This window comes from Erythrolamprus reginae, chromosome 11, assembly GCF_031021105.1.
Source record: "Erythrolamprus reginae isolate rEryReg1 chromosome 11, rEryReg1.hap1, whole genome shotgun sequence".
Lineage (NCBI taxonomy): Eukaryota > Metazoa > Chordata > Lepidosauria > Squamata > Dipsadidae > Erythrolamprus > Erythrolamprus reginae.
In genome coordinates, this window is record NC_091960.1 from 7,826,091 (window position 1) to 7,847,169 (window position 21,079).

The 21,079-nt window shown below is 43.1% G+C and overlaps 1 protein-coding gene across 1 annotated transcript in view; it reads right to left on the minus strand.

Annotated features, from left to right (window-relative positions):
• Positions 1–20,499, minus strand: part of PPP2R1A (protein phosphatase 2 scaffold subunit Aalpha) — a 33,571-nt gene extending 13,072 nt beyond the window's left edge. The window contains exons 1-11 of the mRNA XM_070764110.1: positions 20,367–20,499; positions 13,041–13,131; positions 10,761–10,861; positions 8,625–8,857; positions 7,665–7,812; positions 7,395–7,550; positions 6,610–6,724; positions 5,273–5,343; positions 4,656–4,790; positions 3,357–3,530; positions 2,848–2,908 (exon numbers count right to left, since the gene is read on the minus strand). Coding sequence (XP_070620211.1) covers positions 2,848–2,908; positions 3,357–3,530; positions 4,656–4,790; positions 5,273–5,343; positions 6,610–6,724; positions 7,395–7,550; positions 7,665–7,812; positions 8,625–8,857; positions 10,761–10,861; positions 13,041–13,131; positions 20,367–20,444 — 1,363 coding nt within the window. The 5' untranslated portion in view covers positions 20,445–20,499. The remainder of the gene's footprint in view (positions 1–2,847; positions 2,909–3,356; positions 3,531–4,655; positions 4,791–5,272; positions 5,344–6,609; positions 6,725–7,394; positions 7,551–7,664; positions 7,813–8,624; positions 8,858–10,760; positions 10,862–13,040; positions 13,132–20,366) is intronic.
• Positions 20,500–21,079: the final 580 nt, after the last annotated feature.

The window sequence follows — 21,079 nt, forward strand, 5'->3', positions numbered from 1 at the left end:
AATGAAACCCCAAAAAAGCGCAAATTCACTGTTATCGTTAGCATGCTCGAAATGATACAAAATACAATAAAAATAACTGAAAATTATATGAATGCCGCATGCTGAATAATCAAAGTTTGAAACGGGAAATCAGACGAAAAAAGCTAGTGGTGTAATCCCCCCCCCCCCCCCAATGTACTTGCATTAAACCTGAACTTAATTGCTAGAAAAGATTATCCCATTAAATACCAAAATGTGACTCAACCTCCTTTACTTTAGTGCTAAAAGCCTTCAGTGATTCATTTTCTCAGCTGGGGAAAATTGCTGACACAATGGGTCCCATTAATTCTGAAATATGCTTTCAGTGCTCTAGATTACTAGTTGGGGGGAAAAAACACTCTGAATTCTAAAAATGTGGGCCAAAAGCCAAAACATTATTCTCCCCTTGAGTTACAGCCTCTTTCTTCTACAGGCAATTGGGATGAATTGCATGGAAATTTGGTCTGGTGATTTAAGGCAGGGCTCTCCAACCTTGGCAACTTTAAGACTTGTGGACTTCAATTCCCAGAACTCCTCAGCCAGCTTTGCTTTGCTGAGGAGCTCTGGGAGTCGAAGTCCACAAGTCTTAAAGTTGCCAAGGTTTGGAGACCCCTGATTTAAGGCACCAGACTGAAAACCTGGAGATTGTGAGTTCTAGTCCTGCCTTAGGCATGGTAGCAGGCTTTTCATATTGACAAAATTGAACGGGTCCAAAGACGGGCTACAAGAATGGTGGAAGGTCTTAAGCATAAAACGTATCAGGAAAGACTTCATGAACTCAATCTGTATAGTCTGGAGGACAGAAGGAAAAGGGGGGACATGATCGAAACATTTAAATATATTAAAGGGTTAAATAAGGTCCAGGAGGGAAGTGTTTTTAATAGGAAAGTGAACACAAGAACAAGGGGACACAATCTGAAGTTAGTTGGGGGAAAGATCAAAAGCAACATGAGAAAATATTATTTTACTGAAAGAGTAGTAGATCCTTGGAACAAACTTCCAGCAGACGTGGTAGATAAATCCACAGTAACTGAATTTAAACATGCCTGGGATAAACATATATCCATCCTAAGATAAAATACAGGAAATAGTATAAGGGCAGACTAGATGGACCATGAGGTCTTTTTCTGCCGTCAGACTTCTATGTTTCTATGTTTCAGGTTTTTACAATAAAAATAAGTGATGAAACAGATCTACAAACTAAAGATCTGGGGCATTCAGATAGATGAAGTTAGCACATAGAATAGAATAGAATAGAATTTTTATTGGCCAAGTGTGATTGGACACACAAGGAATTTGTCTTGGTGCATATGCTTTCAGCGTACATAAAATAAAATATACATTTGTCAAGAATCATGAAAAATTAGTGACAAAAGAAGATTCCATAAAAAAAGAACTTTGTACAAAAAAGTTATTCATTGCCCTGCACTTTATTTATTTTATTATTTATTTATTATTTGGATTTGTATGCCGCCCCTCTCCGGAAACTCGGGGCGGCTCACAACAAGTGAAAAGACAATCCAATACATAATCCAATTTAATTAAAATATTATAAACTTACTGGGAGCCACTGATAGCATTTTCTCAGATGATCGATCTCACATTCAGTATGGAATATTTAAAAGGTGCTAATTCTTCAAATATCCAAAGCAATAACTCCACAGTTTGCCATATATGCCTGACTGCATTATATTCTCGATCCAGAGAATGGAAAACCGAGGAAAAGCTTCCAGGCCAGATGAAACTGCAGCCGGTATCATAGCTAAAACTAAGGATGCCCTGAAGCTATTAATGCATGGAGCTAATAGCCACTCCCAAAATGAGATGATGGCGATTTCAATACTTGATGTACAACAATAATGGAGGCTGCCAGTGGTACATCACACGACCAATTCTAGGCCATTCTTTTTTTTTCAGCAACAGCAGTTAGTAAGCAAACTCATTGCTTGGCAAAGGGTTTTATTTTTATTTATTTTTTTGCCAAATATTGGAAGTCAATGCCAGGGGTTTTTTTCCCCCAGTAGAAACATTGCAAATCATGGTCATTTGACTATAGGATGCTGCAAGCATCCATAAACACAGGCCAGATGTTAAGTGCCCCAAATATGGTCATATAACTTGGGGGTGGATGGGGAGCAGGGTGGCCATCAGAACTTTAGAACCAGGTTGTAAGCACATTTTGCATGTCTGCTAAGCGACCGGTCATAAGTGAAAAACTACGTGTAAAAATTTGTATTTGTATTTATTAGATTTGTATGCCGCCCCTCTCCGAAGACTCGGGGCGGCTAAGAACAATATAAAAAGACGATGTAAACAAATCTAATATTAAAACAATCTTAAAAAACCCAATTTAAAGAACCACTCACACATACTAGCTTACCATGTATAAATTCTATAAGCCTAGGGGGAAGGGAAATTTCAATTCCCCCATGCCTGACGACAGAGGTGGGTTTTAAGGAGCTTGCAAAAGGCAAGGAGGGTGGGGGCAACTCTGATATCTGGGGGGAGCTGGTTCCAGAGGGTCGGGGCCGCCACAGAGAAGGCTCTTCTTCTGGGTCCCGCCAAACGACATTGCTTAGTTGACGGGACCCGGAGAAGGCCAACTCTGTGGGACCTAACCGGTCGCTGGGATTTGTGCGGCAGAAGGCGGTCCCGGAGATATTCTGGTCCGATGCCATTAATGCAGCTGCCTTCAGATATGGTACTGTACCTTCCTTGACATGTACCAGGCAACTTAGAAGCAATGTGCATAATTGTCACCAGACGTTACAGGAGATGACTGGTAAAGGAGAAACCAACTAATATCGGTTATCAGCATCTGAGTCTTACCGTGGTCCACTAGCCAAGCCATGCAAAGGGAGTTGAGCTTCTCATCAAAGAATTCCACGCCCTGAAGACAGGGAACATTAAAATGACAGCAAATAAATCAGCAAGGATTACAAATCAGGTTATATAATTCTCATCGTTTAATTCAATTCAATTCAATTTATTAGATTTGTATGCTTCCCCTCTCCGAAGACTCGGGGCGGCTCACAACAGTAATAAAAACAAAAAACCCCAAACAAATCAACAGAACAAAAGCAGAAATCTGGAGAAACAGACTCTGCCCAATTAGCAGACACTGCAGGGCAACCCAGCAGACAGTAATCAAACGTGGGAGATTTTGACAAAACAGCCCTGGTAAAATTAATCACAGAAAAGCAGGAACCCTACAAGCACCTGCGGCTATTCACCTTCTAACTGATTTAATAATGTCCAGGTTGCTGAGTTAAAAAAGCTCAAGTGTTTACAGTTCTTTTCAAAAGGTAAAAACAAAACAAAACAAAACCCACACTCACCAGCTGTCCGGCTAACAGGGGCATGTACTCGATAATAGCTAACCGCACCCGCCACTTGGCATCCTCTGCCAACTCCACAATTGCTGGCAGAAGAGACTGAGACAACTGCCGGATGCCAATCACTTCATTCACACAGTCCAGGTTGGAGATTATGTTGAGCCGGACCTCAGGGCACTGTAGAAAAAAGAGCGGCCGTGAATGGGGAGGAGCTACGGCCTCAACTGTTATTTCTAAAATGCTGTTGTGGTCCGTCAGAGGAGCTGGTGGCAGACTCGGACAGCGAGGATTATTAGGGAGGAGCATGGGCTAGTCCTGGAGTCTTGGAAAGGCTCGGATGAGTGCTCTACATCCGAGGCAGAGAGGAGGCCAAGGCCACATGACAGTGATCAGCTGCCTCCTGAATCAGACATCAGCGAGGCAGACGAACAAGTGGAGCCTGTTCCCAGTGTGTGCAAATGGAGAGCTGTCAGGAGAAGGGAACAATTAAGGAACAAAGGCCAATTTGAGAGTAAAGGCACAGGTGGACATTGAATGGCCCCTCCCATAGGAAATAAATAGGAGAGAAAGGAGAGTGGTGTTTGAAGGAGACAATTAGTTCTTTAATTAGTGGGGAGAACTGTTTGTGACTCTCAGAGACTTCTTGCCAAGTATTTTTTTGTACAGCACTGTGTTTGGGAGCTATTGGCTGGGTGGCTCTCCAAGCCTGGTTGCAAATTTACCTTTGAAAACCAGGAATTTTCTGGATGTGAATGATATTTTTAGCTTAATAAAAAGGGGATTTGTCAGGACAAGGAGTCTGCTTCGTGATTTTGTGAGGCTTACGTCAGAAGAAATGCTTCCTGTTGTGCTAATTTAAGGGGAGGTTTCTAACAACTCGGGTAAGATGAAAAAAGATGGCAATACTAGTGTAACAAGTTGCAAGGTTTGGGTGTGTGTGTGATCCTATACAACAAGTGCAGTTGTTGCTATTCAGAAAACTATTCAACCTAGAACTAGGAAATGTCTTCTACAAATTATTTAAGAGGTGAATACACATGTCTACTACTCCAATGTTTTTCAATCATGGCAACTTTTCAAATCTGTGAATTTCAATGCACAGAATTCTAAGGGTTGAAGTCCGCACAACTTTAAGTTGCTAAAGTTGAGAAACACTGCACCAAGCAATAGATTTTCTTTAATTAGTCTTACTCACTGTCAGTGCAGTGAAGTCATTTGAGCAGATGACACTAATGTCCACCTCCAAGAGTTAACTCCAAAGATTCTTAAGTGATCTCAAAAAGGGGAGGAGGGAATACTCACCTCATCTTTGAGCTGAGCCAGAAAGAGGGGCAAAAGATGCTCAATTGTGTTGTCCTTGCCCAGAATAGGAGACAATCCCATGATCACAGATGCCAAAGCTGATTTCACGTGCTGATTGGCATCTGATACTAGTTCCTAAAAGATAAAAGGACATATTTAAGACACCACAAACTATTGACGCAATGCCTCCAGTCTCACTGCCTTTATACACACTACGGCTGCCATTTTATTTGTTGATTGTAATAAACAACTGGAATACTGAAACAACAGTTCCATAAGCCAATGTATTCATTTCAATGGAATAGTGAAATATGGTTCAATAAGGCAATGTTGAACTTCTACAATCAGACACTCATAGGAACACATCTACAACACACACCCATAGAGGAGGTCAGTCAGATTCCTTCTACAATTTGGTCACCTCGTGAACATCAACGCCTTAGAGGCAGAAGCAACCAATGGCTTGACTTGTACTTGTCCTCTTTTTAAGGACAACTCCTCCATGCCTTTTTCAGTCTTCCTGCAAGCATGTCTCTGATTGGCCAACTAAAACTATGAGTTGATGCTTATAAGAACTGCTCAAAAGTTACTAGAGTAGGTGGTTTCCTGGTACATACCTTGATACAGGGCAAAATCTGAGTCATGATGATATTTTCACGGCAATCGGGAGACAGATTCTCACAGAATTCTTGGGAAAGCAAGATGAAGAAATAAGAATTTCACCCAGGTAATATTTTTTTCTTCTAATTATCAACTAAGTACTTAAATTTCTCCAGACCAACATAATGGATACTCTACTCATCTACGAAATTATACATAAAATTATTCCTGAACTCTGTTCTGAAAACTTTAGTTTTCCTATAGCAGGATCCAGACAATTTCCGTATGTCTGTACATCAAGCAGCTGCTTAAATATTACACAATTAGGTTTATTTAATAAATTTAATCCTTCTTTTCTTGCCCAGGAGTCCATCCCTTTCAGAAAGCCTTTATACAGGTAGTCCTAGAGTTACAAGCCAAACTGGGACTAGAATTTCCACTGCTAAGGTGTTGGTCATGACCTTTAAAGCCGAACATGGCATTGGACCATATTACCTCCGGAACTGCCTGCTACCGCACGAATCCCAGCGACCCATAAGGTCCCACAGAGTTGGCCTTCTCCGGGTCCCGTCGACTAAACAATGTCGTCTGGCAGGCCCCAGGGGAAGAGCCTTGTCTGTGGCAGCCCCGGCCCTCTGGAACCAACTCCCCCCGGAGATTAGAACTGCCCCCACCCTCCCTGTCTTTCGCAAACTACTCAAGACTCACTTATGCCGCCAGGCATGCGGGAGTTAAGATATTCCTTCCCCCTAGGCCATTACAAGTTATGCATGGTATGTTTGTGTGTATGTCTGGTTTATAATAAGGGTTTTTAGTTGTTTTATTAATTGGATTGTTACATATTATTTTTTATCATTGTTGTTAGCCGCCCGGAGTCTACGGAGAGGGGCGGCATACAAATCCAATAAATAAACAAATAAACAAACAAATAAACAAACAAACAAACAAACAAACAAACAAAGCAGTTGTTAATTGAGTCACACCCACTTGTATGACCTTTTTTTTGCCATGATTAAGTGAATCACCACTGGATAAGTTAATCATTAGGTTGCTAAGTGAATCCAGCCTCTCCCATTGACTTTGTTTGTAAAAGAAGCCAGCTAAGGAAGGCTGCAAAAGGGGCTACCACGGACCATGGGGCATTGCAACTCCTGTAAATACAAGCTGGTTGCCAAGCACCCAAATTCAACCACATAACTATGGGGATGCTGCAATGGTTTCGAGCCTTTTTTTTCCCCCCAGTGCTGCTGTGACTTTGGACAGTTGCTAAGTGGATGGCTGTAACTCGAGGGCTACCTGTACAGGGGAATCCTCTGTAAACATCAAGACAGTATTGATAATGACTGAAAATAACCTTTGACTTTGCTGGAAGCTGCCGCTCGCACTTCAGCTTCACAGTCTTTCATGAGATTCTGGAAGGCCGGGACCAAGTCAGTTTTTGTGATTTCGGGCCCAACAGCTTTCTGGAGCTATAGGAGGGGAAAACCCCCAAAAAAACCCAGTTTCAAAACTGACCATGCAAACAATCCAAATAGCACAACATTCCTCCCTGCCAGAAATAATTCTACTCCCAAAGCTCTCGGACCACAGAACTGACAGTGGTGGGCAGAAGAACAAAAGCACCGGCACATTTTTAACATTTAACGGTCATTTAGCTTTCAAATATCTCCAAGACCGCCTCCTGCTGCACGAATCCCAGCGACCTGTTAGGTCCCACAGAGTTGGCCTTCTCCGGGTCCCGTCGATGAAACAATGTCGTCTGGCGGGAACCAGGGGAAGAGCCTTCTCTGTGGCGGCCCCGACCCTCTGGAACCAACTCCCTCCCGGAGATTAGGACTGCCCCCACCCTCCTTGCCTTTCGCAAACTTCTTAAAACCCGCCTCTGTCGTCACGTATGGGGAAATTGATTCCCTTGGGCCCTCCCTGCTTCACGTATGGTTTGTATGAGATGTATGATTGTTTTTTATATTAAGGGTTTTTAAATTGTCTTTTTTAACTATTGGATTTGGATTGTTTTGATGTTGTAAGCCGCCCCGAGTCTCCGGAGAGGGGCAGCATACAAATCTAATAAATAATAATAATAATAATAAAAAAATGAAGCAAATGCAATCTTCAAAATACACAAGAATTTGTACAAACCTCCGTGAACTTCTCAGCCACCATGTAACGGACTCGCCAAGATTTGTCCTCGGCTGCTTGTCGTAATGTCGGCATTACCAAGGATTCCAAGTCCTCTTGAAGCAGGAGCTGAGCAATATTAACACAGGCCTCCACAGCCAACAAGCGCACAGAGTCCTGTGTGTAACATGGAAGATCTTGCTCACAAAGAGCACAAGGAGTAGACAGCCCACCCCTCGGGTTCAGCTAGCTCCCTTGATCACCCCAAAGCTAAAGCGAGGCCATACATACCTGCTCGTCAGATGCCAGGTTTGAAAACATGGGAATGATCTCACTTTTGACATATTCCAGTTCCAAGACTTTGGCAAATTCACCCAGTTTGGAGGCTGCGGCTCGCCTCACCATTGGGGTATCATCTGAACACAAGTTTCGGAAATATCTGCCAAAATAGAAATATAGAAACATAGAAGATTGACGGCAGAAAAAGACCTCATGGTCCATCTAGTCTGCCTTTATACTTCTTCCTGTATTTTATCTTAGGATGGATCTATGTTTATCCCAGGCATGTTTAAATTCATTGACTGGGGATTTACCAACCACGTCTGCTGGAAGTTTGTTCCAAGCATCTCCTCCTCTTTCAGTCAAATAATATTTTCTTACATTGCTTCTGATCTTTCCCCCAACTAACCTCAGACTGTGCCCCCTTGTTCTTGTGTTCTTTCCTATTGAAGACACTTCCCTCCTGGACCTTATTTAACCCTTTAACATATTTAAATGTTTCGATCATGTCCCCCCTTTCCCTTCCATCCTCCAGACTATACAGATTGAGTTCATGAAGTCTTTCCTGATCCGTTTTATGCTTAAGACTTTCCACCATTTTTGTCGCCCGTCTTTGGACCCGTTCCACTTTATCAATATATTTTTGCAGGTGAGGTCTCCAGAACTGAACACAGTAATCCAAATGGGGTCTCACCAGCGCTCTATACAATCTCCTTCTTCCTGCTTGTTATACCTCTAGCTATGCAGCCAAGCATTCTACTTGCTTTCCCTACCGCCTGACCGCACTCTTCGCCCATTTCGAGACTGTTGGAAATCACTACCCCTAAATCCTTCTCTTCTGAAGTTTTATAAAGGAAAAAAAATAAAGGTAGCAACTTATTAACATAATGAGACAGGAAGAATCTTTCTCCTTTGGATGATTCAGTATTTTATAATGGGGTCCAGATGTGGATTGCAAGGCGTTCGACTTACTGGCGGAGGTCAGCTTTAACTGAACTGGAAACCCGGGGATAGCAGACGCTGAAGAGGCCACAGGCAGAGGTGCGAGAGGTGAACCAGTCACCTCCCGCCAGGCGCTTCACTAGGGGCACAAAGTGGGCCTCAAGGTCAGCTGGAGAATGTTCATTGGAGGTTGCCCTCAAGGATTCCACGGCCTTGTCCCGCACCACCGTCTCTTCGACCGTAGCAAGACTTTCGAGCGGCGGCTGGAGAATTGAGGAGGAAATGGCGCGTTACATATGCAACCAGGAAGGAAAAACCAAAGAGCTGTCTTGATAATTTAAGCAGTATGGCTTAGGGCCAGACTATCTAGGGGACTGCCTCTTGCCACATACCTCCCAGAGACCAATAAGAACATACAGAGTTGGCCTCCGCCGGGTCCCGTCGACTAAGCAATGCAGGTTGGCGGGACCGCGGTGTAGGGCCTTCTCTGTGGTTGCCCCGGTTCTATGGAACCAACTACCCCTTGATGTCCATACTGCTCCCACCCTACTGGTCTTCTGTAATGCCACGAAGACCTAGCTCTGCTAGCAGGCCTGGGGGCAATGAATGGTAAATCTTTCATGGCCAAATGGTATCAATGGTCTGTATGCCTGTGATTATGTCTTGGGTTTTTATCATGGGGTCAGTTTTAGATATTATATTCGACTTCTCTTATTGCTTTGTATCTTTTGCATTTGTATTATTATTTTGTAAGCTGCCCTGAGTCTTTCGGGATTGGGTGGCATAGAAGTCAAACAAACAAACAAACAAACAAACAAATAAATTAATTAATTAATAAATTACTGCCTTATGTAGTTCATCATAAAAATGCGAGGATTTCTACCCTTTTTCAAGAAGAGAAGAAACATAGAAACATAGAAGTCTGACGGCAGAAAAAGACCTCCTGGTCCATCTAGTCTGCCCTTATACTATTTTCTGTATTTTATCTTAGGATGGATCTATGTTTATCCCAGGCATGTTTAAATTCAGTTACTGTGGATTTATCTACAACGTCTGCTGGAAGTTTGTTCCAAGGATCTACTACTCTTTCAGTAAAATAATATTTTCTCATGTTGCTTTTGATCTTTCCCCCAACTAACTTCAGATTGTGTCCCCTTGTTCTTGTGTTCACTTTCCTTTTAAAAACACTTCCCTCCTGGACCTTGTTTAACCCTTTAATATATTTAAATGTTTCGATCATGTCCCCCCTTTTCCTTCTGTCCTCCAAGAAAGAAAGTGTACACAGGCAGCAAGGATATGTGAACGAAAATTGAGATATGTGCATTCAAAAGGGGAAAAGCTAACATTCCAGTCATACTGTTCTATCTGGCTGCAATTCAAACAATAGGGGGGGAAATTCCCATGTATGATTAAATCCACTTATGATATAAAGTCAAACAATGGTCTATCCCAGTGTTTTTCAACCAGTGTGCCGTGGCACACTAGTGTGCCGTGAGACATGGTCAGGTGTGCCGTGAAGCTCAGAGAGAGAAAGAAAGCAAGAGAGAGAGAAAGAAAGCAAGAGAGAGAGAAAGAGAACAAGAGAAAGAAAGCAAGAGAGAAAGAGAGAGAAAGAGAGAGAAAGAAAGCAAGCAAGAGAGAGAAAGAGAGGGAGGGAAGGAGAGAGAAAGACAGAGGGAGGTAGGGAGGGAGAGAGAAAGAGAGCAAAAAAGAGAGGAATGAAGGAAGAGAAAGAAAGAGGGATGGAAAGAAAGAAAGAGGAAGGAAGGGAGAGAAAAAGGGAGAGAGAAATAGAGCGAAAGGGAGGGAGAGAATTTTTTTGTCCAAACTTTTTTTAGCCCCCCCCCCCCCGCCCCGCTCAATGTGCCCCAGGGTTTTGTAAATGTAAAAAATGTGCCGCGGCTCAAAAAAGGTTGAAAATCACTGGTCTATCCAATATCGTTTTAACACTTTTATTAATTTGGTAGGGTATAAACATTTTCTCTACTAATTAACCAAATCATCTAGAATCCTAAACCACCCAGGCTAACTTCTCAGCAGCTTGGTCATCTCTGGGCATTTAAACACGTGTGTACCCCAATTTCATCTTTTGGAAGGAACGGTTCATTTTTTCTCTGACTTAGTCGCTCTTCCCGAGTCCTTCATAGAAACTGGCCTATAACTTACCAACAAGCAGTGGACAAATTCCGGCCCACCGACCAAAGCTGTAAACGTTCCCAGCTGTTCCGCCAGAGCAAGTAACACTTCATCCTCATCATAAATAGTGTCTGCAAGAAGTTAAAGAAAAATGAGAAACCAATTTAAAAAAAGGAAGACAAAGCCTGCATATTTGTAGAACAAAAAATGGAAAGTGCCAATTCCATTTTATGTTATTATCCTTCCATATGTACAGGGAGAATTGACAGGCAGCCAAAATGTGTCTCTGAATAACTGAGCTGATATTTATTTATTTTTTTAAATTTTTTAAATTTTATTTTACAAATATGACATTCAAGACAAAAGAAAAAACATACATAAAAACATATATATACAACATTTGGGAAATGAAAGTTTCCCCACTTTTTTTTTCTTTTGGATATTTGATCAGAGAATTACACTTCTTTTACATAATATTAATTTTTGAATTCTTTTATTTGACGTGTTGCTTTGCATAAATTTTTATTTATTTATTTCTTTTAGCCAATCATAGAATTTTGCCCATGTTTTATAGTAATCTGATTCTTCTTTTCCCTCTAATCTTTTGGATAGCCTGTCCATCTCCGCACAGTCTAGTATTTTTTTAATTATTATGTTTTCTTCTGGCATTTTATCTGTTTTCCACTGTTGGGCATATACTATTCTGGCAGCGGTTAGTAGATGTATAACTAGGTATCTTACTTCTTTTTCTATTTTTTTTATTAAAAATACCCAATAAATTGGGCTGATATTTATTTTTAAGTAATGAAAAACACTGAATTTAAATAACTGTGAGAAAATAGATTTTAAATCTTAATGAGAAATCAGAAGCAATACCAATGAACCACGGCAGAACCATGTCCAATTTAACAGAACATCAATATTTCACAAACTGTCCTGGGAAGATCCAAGAAACAATACTGGGCAAAATTTGAATAGTTTAGAACATAGAATACTCTGTGCAACTTCCAAGGGTGACCTTGGTAACACTGTTTACAGGGTACAATTCCATACCTGTTTAACTACAACTTCAATATACCCCAGGCTAGCCTGATCAGGAATGGAGCTGCCATGCTTGATATTGGGGAAGTCTGGCATACAATTTGATCACTGTGAGATGCAGGTGTAGGTCCAGGGATACTGTATATCCAGAAATCTTTCTCTCTCTCTTTGGTTTATGAATAGATGATTAACTTATTTAGATATTGTTGTGGTTAGCTCTGGCCCAGCTCCTGCCCCAAGGACTGTGGATGTGGGGGAGACATCCACATGCTGCAGGCCTGTTTTGCCCCCGGTGGAATCTGATGATGAAGGCTCCTCTGACCAAGAAGACATGAGTGACAGGGAGGAGGCGAGTGTGGCAGACAGCTCAGAAGGAGATCAATTATCTAGCTCCTCCTTGGATTAGGAACAAGAGTTAATGATACAGCCATGCATGCGGAGAGCGATGCATAGGCAACAACAACTGAGAGATTATTATCAAAGAAAATGAGGCCACCTGTGGTTGGGTGGGGCTGTGGTAATTAGTGAGGCTGCTATAAATAGCAGCCTGTGGGTTTGGCCATTGTGCAGGATTACCTTATCGTTGTGTTTCGTGACTGCTTTATAGACTTGGACCTTTTGTGTGCTGATTTTTCCCCGCTTTGAAACTAAACCAGAGCAAAGGGTGTTTCACTTTGTGAAAGAAGGACTGTGAATTGCTTCACAGCTGCAAGCTAAGTATCACAGAACTGATAAGGGACTTGTACAAATTACCAGTTTGTTTGGAGATGAGTGCTCTTTGCTATACCATAAGAAGGCTTGGTTTAAGTGAATTTTCATTATGAAGAACATTGTTTTGAATTTTCAAACGTGTGTGTGTCTGAAATTTGTACCTGTGAATTTTTGGGAGGATTCTACCAGAGAGCCTGACAGAACAGATATTGTTACTAAAACTTCTAACAAATGAAAACTGAAGTGAAAAGGTTAACTTTCCATAAAGATAAATGTTTGAGAACTAAAACATCCTTGAGTTAATGCAAAGATTTAGCCCTGGTGAAATATCATCCCCCCTCCCCCCCCCCCCCCCCAAATATATCCTTTGGCAGGTTCTGGGATTCTATCGATGAGCATGGCATAAAGGATATTGCAATGCTCTTCAGAACCTTCATGCTCACAGAGCAGGCACACTGCAATCCTGAAATATAAATGATTCTAACACAAATGCACCCAAACTTGTCTCCAGGTTAGTTCCACATTCTGTCTCCTATCCTGCCGAGCATTTTCATTTACCTGTGAGAAAAGGCAAGAGTTCGCTGCGCGTCCTCTCAACGCCCAGAGCCAGTGCAATGGTAGAGAGTTTCTTGATGCTATTCAGACGAAGCTGCACATGGGAGGGAGAAATGCACGGAACAGATTCACACAGATGATAATAAACCTTAGGAGAAAACTGCGACTTTTGCTTGAATGATGAATATTGACTTTGCAGATAACTGAAACTATTATGGCACTTCCGGGACCGCCTTCTGCTGCCCGAATCCCAGTGACCGGTTAGGTCCCACAGAGTTGGCCTTCTCTGGGTCCCGTCGACTAAACAATGTCGTTTAGCGGGACCCAGGAGAAGAGCCTTCTCTGTGGTGGCCCCGACCCTCTGGAACCAGCTCCCCCCGGAGATTAGAACTGCCCCCACCCTCCTTGCCTTTCGTAAAGTTCTTAAGACCATCTCTGCCGCCAGGCATGGGGGAATTGACACATCTCCCCCGGGCCAATAAAGTTTATACATGGAATGTTTGTGTGTGTATTTGCTTTTAATAATGGGGTTTTTAGTGTTTTTTAAATTATTAGATTTGTTTTTTACATTGTTCTTGTTATTGTTGTGAGCCGCCCCGAGTCTACGGAGAGGGGCGGCATACAAATCTAATAATAAATAAATAAAATAACTAATAAAGCACTTCATTTTTGGACTCATCTTCATAATCCACCCATATGGCAGCAGGTGCTCCCTTTCATATACCTAATCAAACATACAAATCTGTATTGCTCTACAGCAGTGGTCCCCAACGTTTTTTCCACCAGGGACCAGTTTCAGCAAGACAATTTTTCTATGGCCCGGTGGGAGCGGAAAGGGGCGTGGTTGGGGGCGGGATTAAGCATGGGGGTGCTGGTCCTCCCCACCCCTCTTTACCGCCATCGCTCTATGGCTGGCAGAACCTGCCTCCCAAGCCCTCTTGCCCAGCGGGAGCTAAGCGCTGGAGAGAGGGGGTCAGGCTGGCCCTCCTGCCTCTCCCCAGCCAAAAACGCAAAAGCGCCCCGCGGCAGAAGCCAAAAGAGGCTTGAGCCTCTCGGTCCTTCCCGCCCCTGTCCCGTCCAACCTGCCTCCTGAGGCCTCTTGCCCGGCGGGAGGCGAAGCGCTGGAGGGAGGGGGTGGCGGCATGAGGGCCGGCAGCTGCTGACTCCACGGACCGGTGCAACATGCCCCGCGGCCCGGTACTGGTCCGCGGCCCGGTGGTTGGGGACCCCTGCTCTACAGTATATATTCACTGATACAGATAAAAATACTATGCATGGTTAACATAAACCACGATTTTAGTAGAAACTACTACAACTGTTTTGTTCCAATTTTGTAACTAGATGTCAGCTCTTTGCCTCTATGTCTAGTGCATGTTGACTTTTCTGAATCTTTCTATCAATTATGACAGCATGAACTGTCAAGATCTCCAACTGAATAACCCAGATCATATGTTACTAAGATACAGTGGTACCTCGGTATTCGAATGCTTCTCAGCTCGAACAAATCGGTTTTCGACCAGGAAAATCCAAAAACTTTGGCCTTGCAATTCGAACAAAGCTTCGGAATTCAAACAGCCGAGCCCAGCCGAATGCCTTTCATTCAGCAGGGAACGTTCCCGGCGCTGCTGCTGCTCTAAAGAAAGCCTCTGCTGCCGTCGCTACTCTCGGGAAAGAGAAAGTTGGTGTAACTGCTTAAAAGGAAAGGAGCCCCCCCCGAAACTGACGGTATTGCAGCCCCCCCCCACTCCCTACAGCTTGGAGCGGAAAGGTGTAGGAAGGGTGGGGGCAGCTGCAATACCGGCAGTTTCGGGGGCTCCTTCTTCCCTGCTGTTCTGTTCAGGTCGTATGTGACCCGAAACCAAGTTTGAGTCCCTGTAAAACATTTTCCCTGCATATCTGAAACTTGAAATTCCATGAGTTTTCATCATTTCAGGGGTTCTCTCTATGAGAATTTTTTTGGGGGGGTGGGGGGTTTCTTTCTTGCTGAAAAAAAAAACTCCCTAATGTTATGTTCCCGGGTCTATTTGACCCGGACTGCAAATTGATCATTTTAGGTACTTATATTTGGTCTTTTTGAAAGCTTTTTTCACCTGGAAACAGGTTTGAACATTTCTGCACACAATGATATGAAAATTGAAATGAAAAAAGTAAATCTTATTGGTTTATTTCGTGGATATAATGCATGCCCCCCCCCCCGTTTTTGTGAATTTTTGTCAATTTTTCCAGTTCAATTTTTTCAATTTTTCCAGTTCAATTTTCATATCATTATGTTCAGAAATGTTCAAGCTACCAATCCCACACCAACTTTAGTAAAATAGAATGGATTTTGCTAGCAAAACTATCCATAAAGTGAAGACTATTTCAAAAAAACGGAGGGGCATGCATTTCATCAACAAAATAAACCAATATGCATCAATTTTTCCAGTTCAATTTTCATATCATTATGTTCAGAAATGTTCAAGCTACCAATCCCACACCAACTTTAATAAAATAGAATGGATTTTGCAAGCAAAACTATCCATAAATTGAAAAAATTCACAAAAACTGGGGGGCATGCAATATATCCGCAAAATAAACCAATAAGATTTACTTTTTTCATTTCAATTTTCATATCATTGTGTGCAGAAATGTTCAGACTACTTTCCAAGTGAAAAAAGTTTTCAAATTGACCAAACATAAGCACTTCAAATGAAGAGTTTTTGGTCCGGGTCGTATGTGACCCGAACATAACATTAGGAAGTTTTTTCGAACAGAACAGCAGGGTTAAGCAGCTACACCAACTTTCTCCTTCTCAGCGAGGGCGGCTTTCCTTCAAGCAGCAGCAGCGCCGGGAACGTCACACGAGAAAGGGAAGCTGCTGACGTTCCCGGCGCTGCTGCTGCTCGAAGGAAAGCCGCCCTCGCCGAGAAGGAGAAAGTTGGTGCTTAAAGGGAAGAAGGAGCCCCCGAAACTGCCAGTATTGCAGCTGCCCCCACCCTTCCTCAGATCTTTATCCCATAGGAAATAAAGGAAATAGGGGCTGGAAACCAATTAAACCCATTTCCATTATTTCCTATGGGATAAATTAATTCGGTATTCGACCAAATCGGTTCTCGACCACACTTTTGGAATGGATTATGGTCAAATACCGAGGTACCACTGTATAATGATAGGATATAATGAATATACTGGTAACTACACTCAGCAAGACTTCATTTTCCCCCCTCGCACAAAAGCTACAGAACTGATGTTTACATCTGGTGACTAATACATAATAATGGTTTTATTCTGCATTTACTTGTGATACTCTAAGCACCCTTTAAGGTCAGATATATATTATCTGTGTAAAAAATAATATATCCTTTAGATCAGTGTTTCCCAACCTTGGCAGCTTGAAGGTATCTGGACTTCAACTCCCAGAATTCCCCAGCCAGCATTTGCTGGCTGGGGAATTCTGGGAGTTGAAGTCCAGATATCTTCAAGCTGCCAAGGTTGGGAAACACTACTTTAGAAGACCATTTAGCACTATCCTGCTCTTATTGCTTCTATCCCTCTCCAACAGACACAATTCTTTCCCAAGTAACTGAATTTAAACATGCCTGGGATAAACATAGATCCATTGTAAGATAAAATACAGGAAATATTATAATGGCAGACTAGATGGACCATGAGGTCTTTTTCTGCCGTCAGTCTTATATGTTTCTAAGTGAAGCACGTATGAGTGCAAACTGGAAAAGAAATGGTGATAGTGGTGGCGGCGGCGCTATATTCAAACAATAAGATGGTGTTTTTCCTCCCCTATTATTGAGGTGTTATTCAATTGGAGATGGTAGTTTAAGGTTGACATGTCCACAGTTGTATTCTATTCTGAATTAATTCAGTTTTGAGTCTGATTGATCATCTGTGATCTATTATTTGCTGTTTATATGTACATTGTGATATATGTTACCCAATGATACATTAAATGTATCCTTGTGTGTCCAATCACACTTGGCCAATAAACAATTCTATTCCATTCTATTTCTATTCTGAAAGGACACAGGGCTCACTGTCCAATAGGTTCATTTCCTACAAGTACTAATGAGATTTATGGGTTTCCATAAAAGACTATGCACCTCTAAAGACTCAACTCCATTTCCCTATTTGATCTTACTTTATTGCCAGACTGTATTTCTCAACCACATGGCAAATGTAGGATGCATGAACTTCAATTCCTCAGTTTCCCCAGCCAGCAGTTGACGTCCTTGCATCATACCATTGCCAAGCATGAGAGACACTAACCAGAAGCATTTTTACATCACATAAGGCGGCTGGATCCTGCTGGCTGGCTCCCCATGAGACCGAGTGACACTCATCCCTAAAGCTACTCCTGCAACAAGAGAGCCCTAGATTGTTGTTGTTGTTTTCCTTGCACATCCACTGCAGAGTCCCAAAGGTATTTTTTCAAGAGGCAACTGGACTTTCTGGTGTTTTTCTTCGAAGACCTTTTGTTTTGTCCTCCAAGAAGCTCCTTCAGCATCTTTGAATAAAAACGGCAGAAAGTCCAAGTTGCTTCTGGAAAAAAAAAGCACCTTTGATGCAAAGTGGCTAAGGCTTATTTTTTATTTTATTTTGTATCCTGCCTTTATTATTTGGGACCTTTGGGGACAACCAACACCTGGATGACTGAGGAATTTTAAACTTGGGGTTTTTAGATTGTTTTAAATATTGGACTTTTGAACTGCTTTTTGTATTTTCATATGTTGTGAGCTGCCCTGTGTCCTCGGAGAAGGGCAGCATATAAGTCCAATCAATCAATCAATCAATCAATCAATCAATCACCATAAACATTTAACCAGCCTCCAGAAATCATGAGCCACTCCATCACTGGAGGTAATATAATAATAACAACAGAGTTGGGAGGGACCTTGGAGGTCTTCTAGTCCAACCCCCTGCTTAGGCAGGAAACCCTACACTACTTCAGACAAATGGTTATCCAACATCTTCTTAGAAACTTCCAGTGCTGGAGCATTCACAGCTTCTAGAGGCAAGCTGTTCCACGGATTAATTGTTCTGTCAGGAAATTTCTCCTTAGTTCTAAGTCACTTCTCTCCTTATTTAGTTTCCACCCATTGCTTCTTGTTCTACCTTCAGGTGCTTTGGAGAATAGGTTAACTCCTTCTTCTTTGCAGCAACCCCTGAGGTATTGGAACACTGCTATCCTGTCTCCCCTGGTCCTTCTTTTCATTAAACTAGCCATGCCCAGCTCCTGCAACCATTCTTCATATGTTTTAGCCTCCAGTCCCCTAATCGTCTTTGTTGCTCTTCTCTGCACTCTTTCTAGAATCTCAATATCCTTTTTGCATCATGGCGACCAAAACTGAATGCAGTATTCCAAGTGCGACCTTACTTCAAGGGCTTATAAATTGATATTAACACTTCACATGATCTTCATTCTAACCCTCTGTTAATGAAGCCTAGAACTGTGTTGGCTTTTTTGGCAGCTGCTGCACACTGCTGGCTCATATTTAAATGGTTGCCCACTAGTTTTTAAAGAACAGACTGGACATTCTCCTTTGCTTGAGCAGGGGACTGGATCAGAAAGACGTCCAAAGTCCCTTCCAGCTCTTATTCTATTCTGACATGAAACATCTACAGCGGTGACAATGACTGGCCCAGCCTTTCCTCCAACAGAGATGCCCCAGAAAACTCACAATTGTGGGATATTAATAGAATAGAATTCTTTATGGCCAAGTGTGATTGGACACACAAGTAATCTGTCTTGGTGCATATGCTCTCAGTGTACATGTTTGTTTATGTTTATGTTTATTTAGATTTGTATGCCGCCCCTCTCCGCAGACTCGGGGCGGCTCACAACAAAGTGCAAAAAGACAATTTATAACAAATCTAAATTTCTACTAAAAACATTTAAAAACCCCATTTCTAAACACACATACATACACACATACCATTCATAAATTGTATATGCCCGGGGGAGATGTCTCAGTTCCCCCATGCCTGACAACACAGGTGGGTCTTAAGGAGCTTGCGAAAGGCAAGGAGAGTAGGGGCAGTTCTAATCTCCGGGGGGAGTTGGTTCCAGAGGGTCGGGGCCGCCACAGAGAAATCTCTTCCCCTGGGGCCCGCCAACCGACATTGTTTAGTTGATGGGACCCGGAGAAGGCCAACTCTGTGGGACCTAATTGGTCGCTGGGATTCGTGCGGCAGCAGGCGGTCTCGGAGATATTCTGGTCCAGTGCCATGAAGGGCTTTAAAGGTCATAACCAACACTTTGAATTGTGACCGGAAGTTGATCGGCAGCCAATGCAGACTGCGGAGTGTTGGTGAAACATGGGCATACCTAGGTAGGCCCATGACTGCTCTCGCAGCTGCATTCTGCACGATCTGAAGTTTCCGAACACTTTTCAAAGGTAGCCCCATGTAGAGAGCGTTACAGCAGTCGAACCTCGAGGTGATGAGGGCATGAGTGACTGTGAGTAGCGAGTCCCGATCCAGACATAAAAGAAAATATAGATGTGTCAAGAATCATGTGGTACAACACTTCATGATTGTCACAGGCATCAAATTAGCAATGAAGAAACAATCAATATTAATAAAAATATTAGGATATAAGCAAAAAGTTACAGTCATACAGTCTTAAGTGGGAGGAAAAGGGTGATAGGAATGATGAGAAAGGGCCACACATCTGGAGGGCATCCACCCGGAAGCCAGAGGGGTGCGGAAGGAAGACTCCACCCCTTCTCCAGCCATCAAGGGCAGTTACCCTCCACCTCGGCCTCCTCTTTTGACAGCCCCTCCCTTTCATGGAGAGGGAAAAAGGGAGCAGTGGGCTAAAACACCCCCAGCAAGGAAATGCCAGAACCAGGAAACCCTCCTAAGTAATTGGCCCAGGCTCTTCACCGATTGGCTAGGAAGCTTGAATCGAGCTTGGCAGCACCCAATCAGAACCCTCCGCTCTCTTTGCCCCCTTCCCCCAAGTAAGCTTTATAAAAAAAGACGACCTGCCTCCCTTTTCTTCTTCCACCCCTAACCACCCCCGCCCCCCCTCCTCCAAAGGAATGAGCGGCCCAACCAATCGCGCGGATGCTTGCATTGCCGCAGGAGGGGAGAAAGTGATAAGACGGCCGCTCTCATTCGCCACTCCTTTTCCCCTTTGGTATTCTCCAATGAGACTTTCTCGCGACCAATCCGGCTTCGCTTCTCAGTACTCCCATCCGGGTTTTTCAGATAAAAGGCCGCCCCTGATTGGTCAGCTTGCCGGGAGCTGGGTTCTCGGCCTGAAGCGTATTTCCCGCGGATGGTTTTTTCTCCCCTCAGCAATAGCTGAATGCTCGCCGAATCGGGTCCTACCTGAACGTCCTCGTTCCGCAGCTCATCGATTAACACAGCAATGGGATAAAGGGAGTCATCTCCGTCGGCGGCCGCCATCTTAGCTCCCGGCTTCTCCTCTGAAGACTGCGCGGGGTTCTCGCTGTCGCCTTGCAGGGGCGGGTGAGAGGCCATTGGTTCCTCGGGGTGTCACTCTATCCGATACGAGAAACGGATTGGATTCCTTTTAGACGTGTTCCCCGTTTCCGATCTTCTGATTTCGTATAGCTGTCTGTCTATCATTGGCTTGCTTGTTCTTCATTGGACGTATGTTTCAGAACTACACCGCTCACAATGCGATATGGGAAATTAGGTCGTTTACACCCGCCTCTCTTTCATCTCAATTGGTTAGATGGACTATGTTCCCGCCTTTTTCCGATTCATAATAGGTTCTTTATTCTCTCTTCATTCTGTCACAAGGCTCACCACGGACAATGGAGTAGGTCCCGCCCTTGGAATGCAATCTTAACTCCGCCTTCCGATTATGGAGAGGCGATTAGGCAATGCTTTTGAGAGACAGCTGATAATAACCAATCCCACAGTGGAACCAACTTTTCTTTCAAGCAGAACCAGAGGAGGGCGAGTGTGTGATTACTAGGTTGCCCAAGCAACGTTGCCTCTATTCTTCCCATTGCGGTGACGTCAGGATAACTTGTGACGCAAGCGTACGTCATAGATCTATTACCTCACCTCAG